The 17,346-nt window shown below is 37.1% G+C and overlaps 2 protein-coding genes across 2 annotated transcripts; both read left to right on the forward strand.

The window, feature by feature from the left end:
* Nucleotides 1–482: 482 nt before the first annotated feature.
* LOC116718751 (putative trypsin-6) lies at nt 483–8,074 on the forward strand. Its single transcript, XM_032560976.1, has 7 exons — nt 483–594; nt 6,247–6,352; nt 6,572–6,764; nt 6,847–7,032; nt 7,338–7,399; nt 7,500–7,624; nt 7,720–8,074. The coding sequence occupies exons 2-7, from the start codon at nt 6,316–6,318 to the stop codon at nt 7,867–7,869; spliced, it is 753 nt and encodes a 250-aa protein (XP_032416867.1). The 5' UTR covers nt 483–594; nt 6,247–6,315; the 3' UTR covers nt 7,870–8,074.
* A 2,725-nt stretch (nt 8,075–10,799) lies between these two features.
* On the forward strand, nt 10,800–13,340 carry LOC116718759 (trypsin-like). Its single transcript, XM_032560983.1, has 6 exons — nt 10,800–10,878; nt 11,583–11,775; nt 11,858–12,043; nt 12,349–12,410; nt 12,512–12,639; nt 12,733–13,340. The coding sequence occupies exons 1-6, from the start codon at nt 10,842–10,844 to the stop codon at nt 12,880–12,882; spliced, it is 756 nt and encodes a 251-aa protein (XP_032416874.1). The 5' UTR covers nt 10,800–10,841; the 3' UTR covers nt 12,883–13,340.
* The last annotated feature ends 4,006 nt before the right edge of the window (nt 13,341–17,346 follow it).

Raw genomic sequence — 17,346 nt, forward strand, 5'->3', positions numbered from 1 at the left:
AGATGAGTTTGTCAGACATCTCAACTTGTAGAAAAATGTAAATAATTTACCAAAGAGAAACAGAAAATTCCAGCAACAGCTGCAGGAACAGGGGCATTGCGTGGCGTATTGCGTGCCGCAGTGCTTAGGGCGGCGCCTCAAATATAGAGACTGTAGACTGAGGTGGTCTAGAGACCGACTCCTGTCCCACTTCCTGTCGGATTGCTGTCAAATAAAGGCAACTAGTGTGTAACCCAAGTGAAATGTTGAGTTCCATTTTTGGTTCGCTACTATTGCCCTCCAAAATCTCGCGGTAGTTGATTATATAACTGCAATTCTCGCGAGATTTACTAAACAGCCAATCATTGTTGAGCGTCTGAGTCACATGTACCACCGTCAGCTTATTTGTTGGGTATATTAGCTGGAGCAAAAAGCATGGAGGATTAGAACAAGTTTGGGAGAGCATAGCTGCAGGTCTGTTAAGTGCAACATTCTGTTTTTCTTTAATCTTGTATGATGCTGATAAAATTGTACTAACTTTAGGAGTCTCCGGTCGTAAGCTGAGGGATAAGAGAAACACAAAACTGCTTGTATGCCTTATGGACTGTGGAATTGGTGAGTCATTTTATGAAGACTTGGCGTTAGTTGATGTCAATTCGGATGCTCTATTGCGACTCTGAACAAACAAATTGGAGAACAATGAGATGCCTTAAATATTAAAAGTATTTGCTTATCTAGATGATTTTTGCATTGTTTGTTGTTTGTATGGAGCATATTTATTGACTTTTTATGAATAAGATTTATCTAGAAAATTTGTACTTGGAAATGCATTGATTAGGATTATTCATAGTGCAATGAGTGCCGATCATATTTTTTGTGTGCACACTGGAATGTTTGATTATATATATATTTGAGACTGGTCCTGCTTTATTGTACAGGCCAGGTTCGATGGCGAGCTGAAGAATCAGGTCTAAGAGCCTAAAGGATTTCACCTGTGGTGTTAAGATTTAGTTTCCCCACCAGGCTGGTGGGATGCTTCCTGCAGCCCATGAACAAAATTGTTTCCACTCTGATCTGACTTTTGTCAGCATACGAACTGTAACAGGCGCTCTAAACTCACCTGACCCTGTTGAACCGCCTCAGTTCAGTTTTCAGAAGTTTTATGAACTGAATGGTGTGGCTTGTTACTGGAACTGTGGAACTGATTTGTTTTTTTTTATTTGTTAATTTAATTTGTTTTCTTTGTGTATTATTTCCTTTTATTTTAATATGGCCATTTAAATGTTTTTTTTTCCTTTCTTATTGTAATGTAAATAATTAATCACTGTGAATACAAGGCACTCACATCTGCAACTTCTAGTCTGTCTACTCCTTCCTGAGCCATATCTAGACTTCTAAGAACTAGCCCATTGACTTTGTTGGTCATGATCTATTTTTAATTATCTAGAAATATAGTATACTGGTTACACAGATATGCTACAAGTGCCAAAAATTTCCTCATAAATAGAGAGAGAGAAAGAGAGAGAGATTTTAGAGTTTTAAAAACTCATTTATTCACTCAGTGGTGATCCACAGGAACATTTAACACAACTTAATCCAAAATCCAGGCAGCACAGATAGAGCAGAATGTTAAGAGCTCTCAATCACGTAGCAACAACTGACGACAGAACAGAAGCAAGACCAGACGGATACAACAAGGACCCGATGAGGAACAAGGAACACAGGTGGGATTAAATACACAGGGAGACAATCAGGGGAAACAGAAGACAGGTGTCAATAATAAAAGGGTGGACAGGACAACACAGAGACTCCACAAAAATAAACACACAGAAAAACTCAAATCACAACACTTTCCTTCCAACAGCCATCACCATCTAGAATAAGTCTTTGAAGAATTAATGAGTTACACCAACATTTAATTTTCCTTTGGGATTAATAAAGTGGTTTTGAATTAGAATTGAATTTGGAAAAAAAAAAACTGCGTGGAATAAGCAGGGCCGGTCTTAGGAGGGTGTGGGCCCTACTTAATCATGGTCTATCTATCTATCTATCTATCTGCCACTGTCCACCATGAGAGAAGGCTGTCCCAGCCACCAGGCCATCTCCCCATGCAAGTTTTACAATATTCACCCCATGGTTGCCAACTTAGTAACTTTTACGCTATATTTTGCACAAACACGCAAACACACCCACATACACACAAATTCCAGTTAAGGTTTTTTAAAGATTGTTGATCGGCCAGAAAATTGCAATCGGTGCACCGGTGTTTACTTTTTAAAATAGTGATCTGTCTGTAGAGTGGCTGATTAATGTAATGAATGTAAAGACCATTACGACAAACAAAATGTATTTGGTAGTTATTAAAGAAATACTTGAACATCTTGAATATGTCACATATTTTACAGAATATTCCTAAGGAAGAAAAACGTGTCAATATTCTCTATTAATCTTCTATGTACAGACACAAAGATTACACCATATTGTAGCCATGGTAACACAACAATCAAGGCAATTCTTTGCATTTTACAAAGTAAACATCCTAATTAAATTCTAAATGAACTATTTATTTTATTTGTTTTCTCTGCTGAATGCACTAAATAAAATGTAATAACATTGTCATTCTCAATAGATGACTGCTACAGTTTTAGATCTATAATCTGTTACAACTCAAACATTTCTAGGGGCCTCTCAGTATCTGGAGGGCCCCTGAAAGGCCCCTACCAGCAGCCACTGAGTTTTCTTTGCCTTGATATCTCAGTCTTATAATTTTAGATCTCAGAGGTGCTAACATAGAAAAATGGCATAGAGTTAACACCTCCAAGCTTTTTGTTTGATCTTTAAAACAGTCTGCAGCCAAGTTGTTATAGAGTTTAAATAGTCAGATATTATTAGGGTTTATTTAATAAAATGCAGCAAATTTGCTTATTTCATAACTTCATAACCAGAGACCTTCTCTCCTCTGGTCTGTTTAACAACTTCAGTCTCAGATCAACTCAGCCCTCCAGGACTGTCAGCAGCAGAAACTGTCATGAAATGGTGTGGTGAAGGCAGAGGCAACAGACCCAGGTCGAGATGAATAGATAGTTTTTTAATGAAAATCAAAGTCCAACAGACCAGGCAGCACAAAGGAGCGCAGGGCAGAAGCTCACAACGGGTGACACAGGCAGACTTGTCAAACACGACGCGACAAGGACCCGACAAAACACAGAGACACAGGTGAGACTAAATACACAGGAGGTAATTAGGGAACGAGAAACACCTGGGAGTAATCAAAGGGAGACAGGACAACACGGAGACTCAGAGACACAGGAAACTCAAAATAAACACACAGAAAAACATGGAACATGACAGAAACAGCAACATTAAACCTATCAGGGAAACATAAACTACATTTGCTTTGCATTGTCCCCAAATGATGACAGTGATATAGTATGATCTGATTAAATATTAGATTCTTGACAAATATGGGTTGTTGCTATGTTGTTGTACGATGTTTTAAGATCTTGTTCTTTTCGTTTTAACTTTGAGCCCCTGCTCCTCCTAATGTTTCTGCACGGCCCTGTGTGCATGTGAGCAGATAAAACAGAGAAAAGACAAAGAGTCCTTTGGTCCATAACAGAGTGTTCCTTATGAATTTCTTGTCTATAAAATGATAAGATTCATAGTTTCTTTTACGAAGGACATTTTAGTTACAATAGTCTTTTTGTTTTCCACAATGTAGAATCTTTGCTTTTTTTTCTATTTTTTTGTATTTATATTTATCCTTAACTTGATCTTTGTTAGCACATTAACTCCACTTTACACCAAACTAACTTTTAGCCTCATAAAACAGATGTTTTTTTAAATTAGCAGATTAATATGTAATCATTAATCTTAGTGAATTCACAGACTGTGATTTTCATCTTTCCGCCAACTAAATTTTCTTGCACTTGCAGTTAATGGCCACTAGTGGTTTCAGTGTATTGTGTGATGCACTAGAGTCCACTTTAGTGGTCTGTCTACATTTACAAAATAAAAACCCATATAAACACAAGAAAATTGCTTTTGGATAGCTGTCCACTGGCTGCTATACATGAAATTGGTTATTTGTAGACAGATTATATTACAGGAAATAGGAATGTAAAATGATGGCATTTTACATTTGCGAGTTTAAAACCCTGGACAGGTTGACAGACTGTCTGCAACACCCCTGTCCAGGGTGAACCCCGCCTCTCACCCGTAACGTTATCTGGAGGCACCAGCACCTTCCGACCCCACTAGGGACAAGGGTGTTCGAAAATGGATGGATGGAAATAGGAATGTAAAATGATGGCATTTCATATATCTGAACGTTACACAGGCTTGTGAGAGTTACCACTTGACACGTTATTTGTTTGTTAGTGGTCCGCTGGTTGGGATCATGTTATCACACTTACATTTTCCAGCTGGTTGTAATACGCATGGACAAGGTTTGAAAAGTGTGAACATCTTTAAGAGACACATTATATAACATATGAGGTGAAATTCCTATTATTAAAGGATCTCAGTAATTTAAGTAAAAAAAAGTTAAACATAACATTTGTACAGGTAGGGATTCAAATTGATTACTTTCATTAATCTTGATGAGATGGATTAGAGTTAATGATGAGCTAAACTTCTTCAAACGTTCATAAATCTGAGTATTAGAAAAGACTAACAAGAAATTACCTTTAATATGACATTACAAGCCTACAGAAAGTGATGTTGACTTGGTTTGCTGTTCTGTAAAAACACAAAATCTTACCAAATTGTTTTGGTCTTGTTTCCAGTGCAAATGTCTTAGCTCACTTGAAATGTGACATCAACAAGTAACTTTTTAGCATCAAATAAGAGTTTGTTTAAAGTTAATAATTCCTCAGTATTGGTTTTTAAAAAAGTACTAGATCCACTGGCAGATTATTTCACTTAAAACTCGTACATTTTTGCCAATATTAAGGAATCATATGCTTAAAAGAAACTCCTCCATCTTGCTGAAAAGTTAGATTTGTCTAATTTCAAGTCTACTAAGATATTTGTATTAGAAACTGGACTAAAAATGGTGGAAATTGGTGTATTTGCAGTGTGAGGTGATGGATTTCTGTTTTTATTATCCTGCTGTTTTTTCAAAATCAAAACTAAACTGCAGTGTTTCACACATGGCGATCATGAAAACAGAATGGATGGCTAGCATGTAGGCTAACATGTAGACTTGATCTCCCACATTTTGAAAACCTTTGGGCTTCACTGAATATCAAGTTTTATATTTTGTCGTTTATTATGTAATGATTGATTGGAACATGTCATGTTTATTTCAAAGCTGATTGAGAGTAACATTTGCTTTTGTTTAATATTTTAAATGTTGTAGCACAGTTTGAGCCTTTTGCTAACAAAATGTGTCACTTTGACTTTAAGTGCTGCTGTTCAGCCTCTTGTGTTCACAAATGTATCAAAGCAATCAAGAAAAACAGTAAAAGCAAAGAATCATGGGTGATGAAAGAGGTCTGTGTCTTTAATAAAAAGAATCACATTGGTTAAAAATTTTACCATAGTTTTCTTTTAAATGTGTTTTAAAAATCTGAATTGTTTTCATTTAATTAGGTGAATTTCTGTGAGTTGAAATTTTTTGTAGTAATTTTGCATTTACAACAAATGCAAAAGCTCTTCACCACCCAACACTGTAATATTGTTCTTTTTCAAAATAAAAGAAGCAAACCCTTGTCTGTTTATAGAGGATCATTTTCACAGCTCATTAATAAACATAATTATTCTAGTTTCAGGAGCAAAGGCAGATGTGAATTCTTGTAGATTGGAAACCAAACAGATTTTTCTTAAAAAAAGGACGAGTCGCTCTTTCTTCAGATTAGTTTTTTTTTCATCAAGTTGCAATCAAGTTTTCTCTTTAGCAAAACTTACTGCAAGCTTGTGCACTGCAAAAACAGAACATTTCCCAATTATTTTTAGTCTATTTTCTACTGCAAATCTCTCAGTTCATTTGAGATAAAGCAAAACTAAGTTAGAAGGAACTTTGAGGCAAAATATGTTAACTGCTTGTTTTGAGTCAATTCCTTAATATCGATGAAAAAGTTCTAGTTTCATTTGCTGATTAGTCAAGTAATTATAGGAGGAAATGTTTTGTTATTAATGAAATAATCTGTCAATGGAACAAAAACTCTTCAAGTTTCTTTAGAACGATGAGATGTTAAAGTTTCTCTGTATGCAGATGACAGCGCAGATCTTTGTCCGTCCTGTGATTGGTGGCTTTCTTTCCAGCAGGAAGTCATGAACAGAGTTTAAAAGCTGCTGCAGCCCTTCCGACATTCACAGGAAGCTGGACCAGCAATGGTTCTGCTGAAGGTTCTGCTGCTGCTGGGGCTGGGTGAGTTGGAGACACTGGACACACTGGAGACACTTCCACTGGTTCCAGTGAGGCTGCTGCTCTCTGTGATTCACAAACTTCTCTCTGTTTCTGTTTCAGGCTGAAACATCTTTGCATATAAACTGATTCTTTTTAATCTTTAACTGTTTATCCTCTTTCTGTTCTTGTTGCCATGTTTGCTCCTGATTTCTGAGTAAAGTCCTCCTTTTTCTTCTTCAGGAGTTTCAGTGAACTCAGATGTTTCTCTGCAGAAGAGAATCATTGGAGGTCAAAACTGTGATGACACGGAGCGTCTTTATCATGTTCGGCTGGAGAGTAGCAATGGTACTGATATGAGCCGCTGTGGAGGATCTCTGATCCATCCTCAGTGGATCCTGACTGTAGCTCACTGCTGGAAGTCGGAGCCAGGATGGTAGGAAAGAGACATGAAGACAGTTTTATCTGCAGATGATCAGGTTTTCTGTCTGTTCATTATAATCTAATATTTTCGGCAGGACTAACGTAGCAGTGTTGAAAGTTCATCCACGGACTGCTGGGCAGCAGAGACAGATGATCCGACAAGCTCCTGTGATTTATAGTCGTAATTTCCAGCGGCATGACCTCATGTTGCTGAAGCTTGAGACACCAGTAACAGATGTCCCACTTCCTCGGCTACCAGACCGCAGGTATCGTCTTAGTAGGTAAGTCTTTCTCTGATCAAAACATGACTTCAGGTTTTCTGTCTCCACTCCTCCAGTCCTGCTGCCTCTGCTTCAGCACACCTGAGTCAGGTAATCAGGCCACCAGCAGAACCAGAACCCGTTTAGCTCAGGTGTGTTGGACCAGACACGCATGTAAAGGACGCAGGACACACTGAGGACTGGAGGTGGACACTCCTGTGTCAGTGGATGAAGTCCTTCATGGATTCATTTTCTGTTCTTTCATTGTTCTTAACAATAAATTTTCTACATTATCTTTTATTTTTACATTTATTCTTGTGTTTTAGAGGTGATGTTGTTCAGCTGGCAGGAGAGGGAGCAACAACAACCGGCCCCAATAATCAGCGATGTGAGAGAAATATTGAAGTTATGAGAATAAAATCTTTGTTTCTGTCTATACAGAGAAGGTCGAGTAAAGAACATTTTATGATTCTCATGTTTCTCTACAGTAATTGGTGCTGTTATTCCACCACATCTTCAATGTGTCGACATGGAAGTTCTTGGTCCTTCCCGCTCCGTGCCGTTAAGTGGGTCTATATTCCGTATTGAAGCACCGAACAAGGATGTATGCTATGTAAGTTTGTTTCTTGAATATCTCTCTGCTAAAAGTCTAAAAGACTTTTCTGTTTTACAACATAAATAAATATATTGATATCAATTTTTCTACAGGGCGATGATGGTGGAGCAGCGATGCTCAGCGACATGATTTATGGTGTGATTTCTTTTGGTGGACCACGCTATGCATGTCAGAGACCAGCTGCATTCTTGGATGTGTGTGAATACAAGGACTGGATTAAAAGAATTACTGGGCGTAAATAAAACATAAACTATTATGAAATAAAATTCTCATCAAATTTCCTCTCACAAATTTTATAATTGTATCTTCATTAGTTTGATCCACATGTTTGTAAAATTTGAATAAATCAATAGTTTAGTTTTTTGTCACCTGATCTTGACCTCCCTAATGGAGCTTTCTCTTCACCTCAGAAATGAAAAATAAATCAATAAATGCATGAAAAAGAAACATTTCCTGGCTGATTGTCTTTATATTCATGGATCAGTTTGTTCACTTGATATTTTCCCTGAACTAAGTCTAAAAACGTAGCATGAGTTTTTATTCACATGAAGAGGAACACCAGAAGTAATTTATTTATTCAGTTTTTGTCTTTATTTTACATCAGAAATGAACATGCAGCATCTAAACTCTGCAGCTCTGGAGTTACTCTTCCTGATTTAGTTCTAGAGAACTTTAAACTGCAGCAGGACCAAAGAGATGTGCACAAAAATAATGAAACAGAAGTCACATAATACACTTTGCAAATAATAAAATCCTAATAATTTAAAAATAATCATTTTTAATAAAGATTCAAAGAAATAAAAAGTTAAATAATTAAAAACATTTTAAAAGTAAAAATCTGGAATGAAAGACGGTCTAAGAAAATATTTAAAAACAGGTCAAACTAATTAATGGTAGCTTCTGGTTGCCACAAATTTGACATAAAAATGATTGAAAACGTTCCTCTTTTGCAGTTAAAGTGTCATTGCTGATTTATAATTTTTAAATTTAGAAGGTTTTGTTGTGTTACATAAAGCTATAAAAAAGAATTATCTTAAAAACAAGAGAAACATTAAAATCTAAATTACATGGTAATAATGTAAAACTTTTCAGAAATTACAATTTGATTTTCAAAAATTTATACATGACAGAAGTTCTTTGTAAATTTTATAGCACATCCGGAAAACAAGTTTTTATTTGAAATTATATACAAACATCTGATCCAAGCAAACTCTTTTTTTCGCACATTAATAAGTTGTCTGACAGTCACAGCACACCATTCAAAATGTGTAACCAAACAGCACAGGTCATTGGACCTGAAATGACAGCATAAAGCTTATTAATATGCTATTTACGAATATATACACAAACACACACTACCATAAAAGAGCACGGATTGATGGGGAGCACAGACAGTCAGAACAACAATCGAGATGATTCTTAGCATTTTACAAAATAAACTTCCTAATTAAATCCAAAATGTACTATTTATTCTTAATTTTTTTGTCCCTCTTCTGAATGGATTAAATAAAATTTAATAACATTGTCATTCTCAAAAGACGACTGCTACAGTTTTAGATAGTTGTCCCAACCATTTTTTTGGGCTCCTGGATGTCTGGAAGGCCCTTAGCAGCAGCTACTGAATTTTCTTTTTCTTGATTTCTCAGTCTTATAATTCTAGATCTCAGAGGTGCTAACATAGAAACATGACATAGAGTTAACCACTCTGAGCGTTTTTGTTCTTTAAAGCAGGCTGCAGCCAAGTTGTTATAGAGGTTAAACAGTCAGATATTATTAGGGTTTATTTAATAAAATAGCAGCAAATTTACTTATTTCATAACTTCATAACCAGAGACCTTCTCTCCTCTGGTCTGTTTAACAACTTCAGTCTCAGATCAACTCAGCCCTCCAGGACTGTCAGCAGCAGAAACAGCAACATTAAACCCATCAGGAAAACATAAACTACATTTGCTTTGCATTGTCCCCACATGATGACAATGATATAGTATGATCTGATTAAATATTAGATTCTTGACTAATATGGGTTGTTGCTATGTTGTTGTACGATGTTTTAAGATCTTGTTCAGCATGCCCCTTTTTAACTTTGAGCTCATACCTCCAAAGGTTTCTGCACGGCCCTGTGTGCATGTGAGAAGATAAAACAGAGAAAAGATCATGTCTTCATGTCTCTAATTAGTCAAATCACAGACTGTTACTCCCCGGTTCGTTTTGTTACTCCACGCCACTGCTCCTCATCCCTTCTCCCTGGTTTCCTCATGGTTTCTTTGTGTCTCTGTTTTGGGTTTATTTCTGTTCGTTGGACATTGTATTTTTTTGTAAGTTTGATTGTTAATTAAATCTACAACAGAACTTTTACGTCTCTGTGGCGGCAACCTGTTCTACGTGTACCCTGCCTCTTGCCCTCGAAATATCTTGCTGGAGATAGGCACCGGCATCTGTCCTGACCCCACTGGAGAAAAGAGTGTAAGAAAATGGCTGGCTGGCTAGCATGGAGACTAGAATGGAGGCTAGATCTCCCACACTTTGAAAACCTCTCGGCTTCACTGAAGATCAAGTTCTGTATTTTGTCATTTATTATGTAATGATTGATTGGAACATGTCATGTTTATTTCAAGGCTGATTGAGAGTAATATTTGCTTTTGTTTACTATTTTAAATGTTGTGGCACAGTTTGAGCCTTTTGCTAACAAAATGTGTCACTTTGACTTTAAGTGCTGCTGTTCAGCCTCTTGTGTTCACAAATGTATCAAAGCAATCAAGAAAAACAGTAAAAGCAAAGAATCATGGGTGATGAAAGAGGTCTGCGTCTTTAATAAAAAGAATCACATTGGTTAAAATTTTACCATAGTTTTCTTTTTAATATGTTGAAAATATGTTATATATTTTAATATGAAAATATGTTAGCTGCTTGGTTTGTGTCAATTCCTTAATATTGATGAAGAAGTTATTGCTTCATTGGTTGGTTATTTAAGTTATAAGAGGGGAAAATGTTTTATTAGTGAAATAATCTGTCAATGGAACAAAAACTCGTCAAGTTTCTTTAGAACAATGAGATGTTAAAGTTTCTCTGTATGCAGATGACAGCGTTCCTGTCCTGTGATTGGTCAGATCAGTTTCTGTCCTGTGATTGGTGGCTTTCTTTCCAGCAGGAAGTTGTACACAGTGTGTAAAAGCTGCTGCAGGACTGCAGACATTCACAGGAAGCTGGACCAGCAATGGCTCTGCTGAAGGTTCTGTTGCTGCTGGGGCTGGGTGAGTTGGAAACACTGGAAACACCGGACACACTGGAGACACTTCCTCTGGTTCCAGTGAGGCTGCTGCTCTCTGTGACTCTCAAACTTCCCTCTGATTCTATTTCAGACTGAAACATCTGTGCATATAAACTGTGATGCTTTTTAATCTTTAACTGTTTGTAGTGGTTGCTTATTTGTTCTGGTCTAAAGCCACTATATTGTTCAACCAGCTTCAGTTTTCTTTCTTTGTTGATGTTTGTTAGCTTAGCTCTTAGCTCACACGTTTCTGTCTGACAATATGCTTTTGTGCATTAAAAAAGTACTTACGAGTCCACACAAAGTCTGATGAACGACGAACTTTACTTTTCTTCGAGCAGACATTACATAAGAATTCTTCAATCTTGCACAGCATTCCACATTTTAACGGTCAACAACTGTGTAGAGCTTAGTTGACCATACCACATTGAATTTTCTTTTCTGAACTAAGTGACACAGCACTTTTCATATATTTTCAATTATGTCCTTTAGGTGGCGCTTTTCTACAAAAGAAACATACTAAAATAAAACCTTATTGCTAAGAAAATATCCAAATATGCAAAAAGCATACACAACAAACAATGTTCAAACTGACATTTTTGGCTCTTACACTGTTTATCCTTTTTCTGTTCCTGCAGCCATGTTTGCACCTGATTTCTGAGTAAAGTCCTCCTTTTTCTTCTTCAGGAGTTTCAGTGAACTCAGATGTTTCTCTGCAGAAGAGAATCATTGGAGGTTATGACTGTCATGACACGGAGCGCCTTTATCATGTTCGGCTGGAGAGCAGCAATGGTACTGATATGAGCCGCTGTGGAGGATCTCTGATCCACCCTCAGTGGATTCTGACTGCAGCTCACTGCTGGCAGTCGGAGCCAGGATGGTAGGAAAGAGACATGAAGACAGTTTTATCTGCAGATGATCAGGTTTTCTGTCTGTTCATTATAATCTAATATTTTCTGCAGGACTAACGTAGCAGTGTTAAAAGTTCATCCACGGACTGCTTGGCCGCAGAGACAGATGATCCAACAAGCTCCTGTGATTTTTAGTCGTAATTTCCAGCGGCATGACCTCATGTTGCTGAAGCTTGAGACACCAGTAACAGATGTCCCACTTCCTCAGCTACCAGACCTCAGGTATCGTCTTAAGAGGTAAGTCTTTCTCTGATCAAAAACATGACTTCAGGTTTTCTGTCTCCACTCCTCCAGTCCTGCTGCCTCTGCTTCAGCACACCTGAGTCAGGTAATCAGCCACCAGCAGAACCAGAACCTGTTTAGCTCAGGTGTGTCGGACCAGAGACGCATGTAAAGGACGTAGGACACACTGAGGACTGGAGGTGGACACTCCTGTGTTAGTGGATGAAGCCCTTCATGGATTTATTTTCTGCTCTTTCATTGTTCTTAACAATTAATTTTCTACATTATCTTTTATTTTTACTTTTATTCTTGTGTTTTAGAGGCGATGTTGTTCAGCTGGCAGGAGAGGGAGCAACGACAACTGGCCCCAATAATGAGCAATGTGAGAGAAATATTGAAGTTATGAGAATAAAATCTTTGTTTCTGTCTCTACAGAGAAGGTTGAGTTAAGAACATTTTTATGATTCTCATGTTTTTCTACAGTGCCCCCCAATTCTCCTATTCCAGCACATCTTCAGTGTGTCAACATGGAAATTGTTGGTGCTTCCCGCTCTGTGCCGTTAATTGGGTCTATAATCCGTGTTAAAGCACCGAACAAGGATGTATGCTATGTAAGTTTCTTTCTTGAATATCTCTCTGCAGCGATTAGAAGACTTTTCTGTTTTACAACATAAATAAATATATTGATATCAATTTTTCTACAGGATGATGATGGTGGAGCAGCGATACTCGGCAACAAGATTTATGGTGTAATTTCTTTTGCTGAACCACACTACGCATGTCAGAGACCAGCCGCATTCTTGGATGTGACTCAATACAAGAGGTGGATTAAAAGAATTACTGGGCTTAAATAAAACATAAACTATCATGAAATAAAATTCTCATCAAATTTCCTCTCAAATTTTATAATTGTATCTTCATCAGTTTGATCCACATCTTTGTAGAATTAGAATAAATTCATAGTTTTGTTTTTCTCACCTGATCTTGACCTCCCTAATGGAGCTTTCTCTGCATCAGAAATGAAAAATAAACCAATAAATGCATGAAAAAGAAATATTTCCTGGCTGATTGTCTTTACATTCATGGTTCAGTTTGTTCAGTTGATATTTTCCCTGAACTGAGTCTAAAAACGTGACGAGTTTTAAATCACATGAAGAGGAACACCAGAAGTAATTTATTTATTCAGTTTTTGTCTTTATTTTACATCAGAAATGAACATGCAGCATCTAAACTCTGCAGCTCTGGAGTTACTCTTCCAGATTTATTTCTAGAGAACTTTAAACTCCAACAGGACCAAAGAGCTGTGCACAAAAATAATGAAACAGTTGATACAATTGACAAATGATCAAATCCTAATAATTTTAAATTAATAAACATCACATTTTTAATAAAGAAGTAGAAAGTTAAAAACAATTTAAAAGTCAAAATCTGGAATGAAAGAAGTTTTAAGGAAATATTTAAAAACAGGTAAAACTAATAAACATGTTTATTTGTCATGTTGGATTTTAGTTTCCTTTCCCACATGCAGGTGCGCACAGAAGAACAGATTTTACTGTTAAGATGGTTTGTTTTTAATCAGTTAAACGATTGTTCAAGAATCGAGACCAGAGGACGTCAGAAGGGGAACGAGAGTCCAGGTAGGTTCGGGGGGTCCGGGACAGCAGCAGATCGGAACAGCTTGGTAGGGCCAACCAGCGAGACGTGCCCGACCAGCTTAGTTCCAGGCTTGGCTCCGGGAAGCGGGATCAAGGTCTGTGAGGTAACAGAGAGAAAAGGACAAAATGACTGGACAATATTTGACATGGACTATGAGAGATCTTAGGGCTGAGTCTGACCAACAAGTGCTAACCATTGAGCGATGACTGGTGGTTCCAACGCTTCTTAAGAAGCCTGCCGCCGGTTACCGGAATCGGTTGCAGGTGCGTCAGGCTGTCAAACTCCTCCGCGTAGCTCGTCTCTGAAAAGAACCCTCACTCCAACCTGAATCCTGACATTATTATGTAAAACTTCTCAGAAAATACAATGTGGTTTTCAGAAGTTTAAACATGACAGAAGTTTGTTGTAAATTTTATTGTAACATCTGGAAAAAACAAAAAGATGTCTGTAATAGGGGTTGCACCGACTACCAGACTAGTCAGTTTTTACAATGACTTTTTACGAGGCCAGTCGACTAGTCGCAATCACGTGACAAAACTAATTTTTCCAAGAAAATGAAAGACGGCAAACTAGATGAGTTTGTCAGACACCTCAACTTGTAGAAAAAATTAAATAATTTACCAAAGAGAAACAGAAAATTCCAGCAAGAGCTGCCGGAATAGGGGCATTGCATGGCGCATTGCGTGGCGCAGTGCTTAGGGCGGCGCCTCACATACAGAGACTGTAGACCGAGGTGGTCTAGAGACCGACTCCTGTCCTCGGTTATTTTGGCCCATTCCTCACTCCCCCACTTCCCTCTTCCTGCCACTTCCTGTCGGATTGCTGTCAAATAAAGGCAACTAGTGCCAAAAATTTCCTCATAAATAGAGAGAGAAAGAGAGAGAGATTTTAGAGTTTTAAAAACACATTTATTCACTCAGTGGTTATCCACAGGAACATTTAACACAACTTCAAATTAACACATTTATAAATGAAAGTTCACAATTATTCAAAGTAAATAAAACACCTTCATAATCCCAAATATTCTGAGAAATATTTAGTTCATATATTCTTAGATAATATTTATATTCTAACATAACTCTTGCTCTAACCAAACTCTTAAAGACCTTTACACAATCAGTATTCTGTTCATTATTAATTTTAAATTTTCTACTCAAATAAATTGCAAGCTTATTTTTTTCTTGCTTGACCAAGAAAAAAATTTAACAACCTCCAATTTTCTTCTTTCTTTTGCCATATAAAAAATCCAAAATAAAAAACTGTTCTGTGAAATTTTCTCTAAATAATTTCCAAATATCTCTTAGTAATGTAAATAAATCCATTATTCTGAAACATTGTACAAAACAATGATAGATAGTTTCTCTAAATAAACAAAAGGGACATTTATCTGAAACAGCAGGATTATTAGTAGAAACAAAAACATTAACCACAATAGCACCATGCAAAATTCTCCATTGTAAATCACCAACATTTTTAGTCAATGGTGGCTTATAAAGCAACCCTCATACAGGTTTGACCTCAAAACCAACTTCAGAGATCTCTCCAAGGAGTATCTCTTTAATCTTTTATTTTACTTTGTTCAAAGCCTTAACACATTTCATATATATTATCTTTTATATTATCATTTTTGAGAATCATAAACACTTATTGCTGACACGGTCTGACTGTGGCTTGACAATTCCTTCAGCAAACACATCATCGCTGTTGAAATGTGGCAGATTAGACAGGGTGATCTTTTTTTGCAGGGTTCATTAAAGGGAAAACAGTAGTTTGAGTATTTCTCAAAACAATCCCCCTCTCAACTACACTGTTCACCTTGTCAATAGAGTCCAAAACCAAAACCACCGCATTATTCATCCTGGACGCCGCCTTCACACTTTCACACTCAACAAGTTCCCCAACAGCCAAACCACACTCCTCAACCAAAAATCCACTATGTTTAATAAATTGAAAGACTCCCCAAGACCAGTATGTCATATTTATTTACCTGATTGAGAACACTTGCAACAATAATGTGACTTAAAAAGGTATGGGAATCAGAATTAAACAATTGTTTCTCAGAGGAAGAGTGGGGTGCAGTAGTCAAACAAATGTTAAAGTCCATAAGGGATGCGTGCTCCAAATTGATACATTTCAAAATTCTGAAACAATTATATTGGACACCAATTAAATTATTGAGAGCTAGAATATGTAACTGTGATATTTGTTGGTGATGTAAACAAAGTCCGGGAGACATGCTTCATATGTTCCCCATGTGTCCAAACCTAATTTCTTATTGGCAGGAGGTCATGGGAAAAATTAACAGCACCCTTAACTCCAACTTACTCTTGACACCTACATTGGGACTTCTTAACTTCTTGGATTATAAGGGCAAAATAGGAATTATTTTACTCTATTCTGTTTTGCTTTATCTCCTTCTGCTGGCTGTGGTGGGGGGAGTATGGAAGGATCAAGAGGAGCTCAGGGGGGAAAATGTTAAAAACTCAAGTCCTTCTCTGTATAGCTACTTATTGTTGTATACTTTACAGCATTGATATTGTCAACAATGGTTTCAATGTCTGTTTAATTGTTGAAGGATTTAATAAACATTGAAAATTAAAGCAAAAAAAATGTTTGACAACATCTGGAAACAAACTTCAAGCTTCAGTCTGAGGATCTGATAGAGGCGATCTCTGCCGCCGACTGCATGTTGGTTCATCCCGTCAGAGAGCCGCTGAGTCAGTGGAGGCAGCGCTGAATTCAACACTAACCAAACAAGATCCATTCATAATAAGTTTGGTTTGTGATGATCCAAAAGCACCATTGTGGTCAGTGCAATAATTTGACTATTATATGTGCAGCTATTCAGCGATCATCAGTATCAGCAGGTGTTTGAAAAACACAAAAAAGTCAGACCCTACTTTGTGCGACTTTTCGGACTTTTCTCTGCTGCTCACAAAGAAGTCCGACCGGGATAATAATCTGTTTCTTGCTCTTTTAATTCTGAATAATAGACTTAGTAAAAGCGGTGGTTTTTCAATCAATATTTGCAGTGCATATGGCTGATAAAGCCTCTAATGGTGCGTTCACACCAAAAGGGGTTTTGAGCGTCAGGCGCGACTGGTTTACATTCAAAGTCTATGTGGAGCTCGGAGGCATTGGAGGCGCTCAAATCACGCTGCGCTAGACGCTAAAACGTGCCTCCATGGCCCTCGACGCGCCTCCACGTAGACTTTGAATGTAAACCAGACGCACCTGATGCTCAAAACGTGTTTGTTGTGAAGCGTTTTTTGAGCTTATGTCACTATGACGTCACCGCGACTAGTCGATGTCGACTCGACTTTTATCATGATTTGGTCGACCTTAAAAAATATGAAGTTGTTCAACTCCTAGTTAATACTGCTAAAATATATCATTAAATACTTTATTTTTACAACATTTTTCATTGATAATATTAAATCAAATTAAACAGAAAAGAAGGTTTACATCATCAAATATGATAGCCTTAATAATTCAATAATAGTATTAAAAATAGTATTTTTAAAAATAGTATTAATTTACAATTTTAACTTATTTCTATGCACCCAGGAATATTTTATTATGCTGTTATTAAATGATACAAACTTTTTCTAGAGTAGTGATTTTGTCATTCATGTTATTCTTCATACTTAACAGCAGTGACG

This window comes from Xiphophorus hellerii, chromosome 4 (genome assembly GCF_003331165.1).
Source record: "Xiphophorus hellerii strain 12219 chromosome 4, Xiphophorus_hellerii-4.1, whole genome shotgun sequence".
Taxonomy (NCBI): Eukaryota; Metazoa; Chordata; class Actinopteri; order Cyprinodontiformes; family Poeciliidae; genus Xiphophorus; species Xiphophorus hellerii.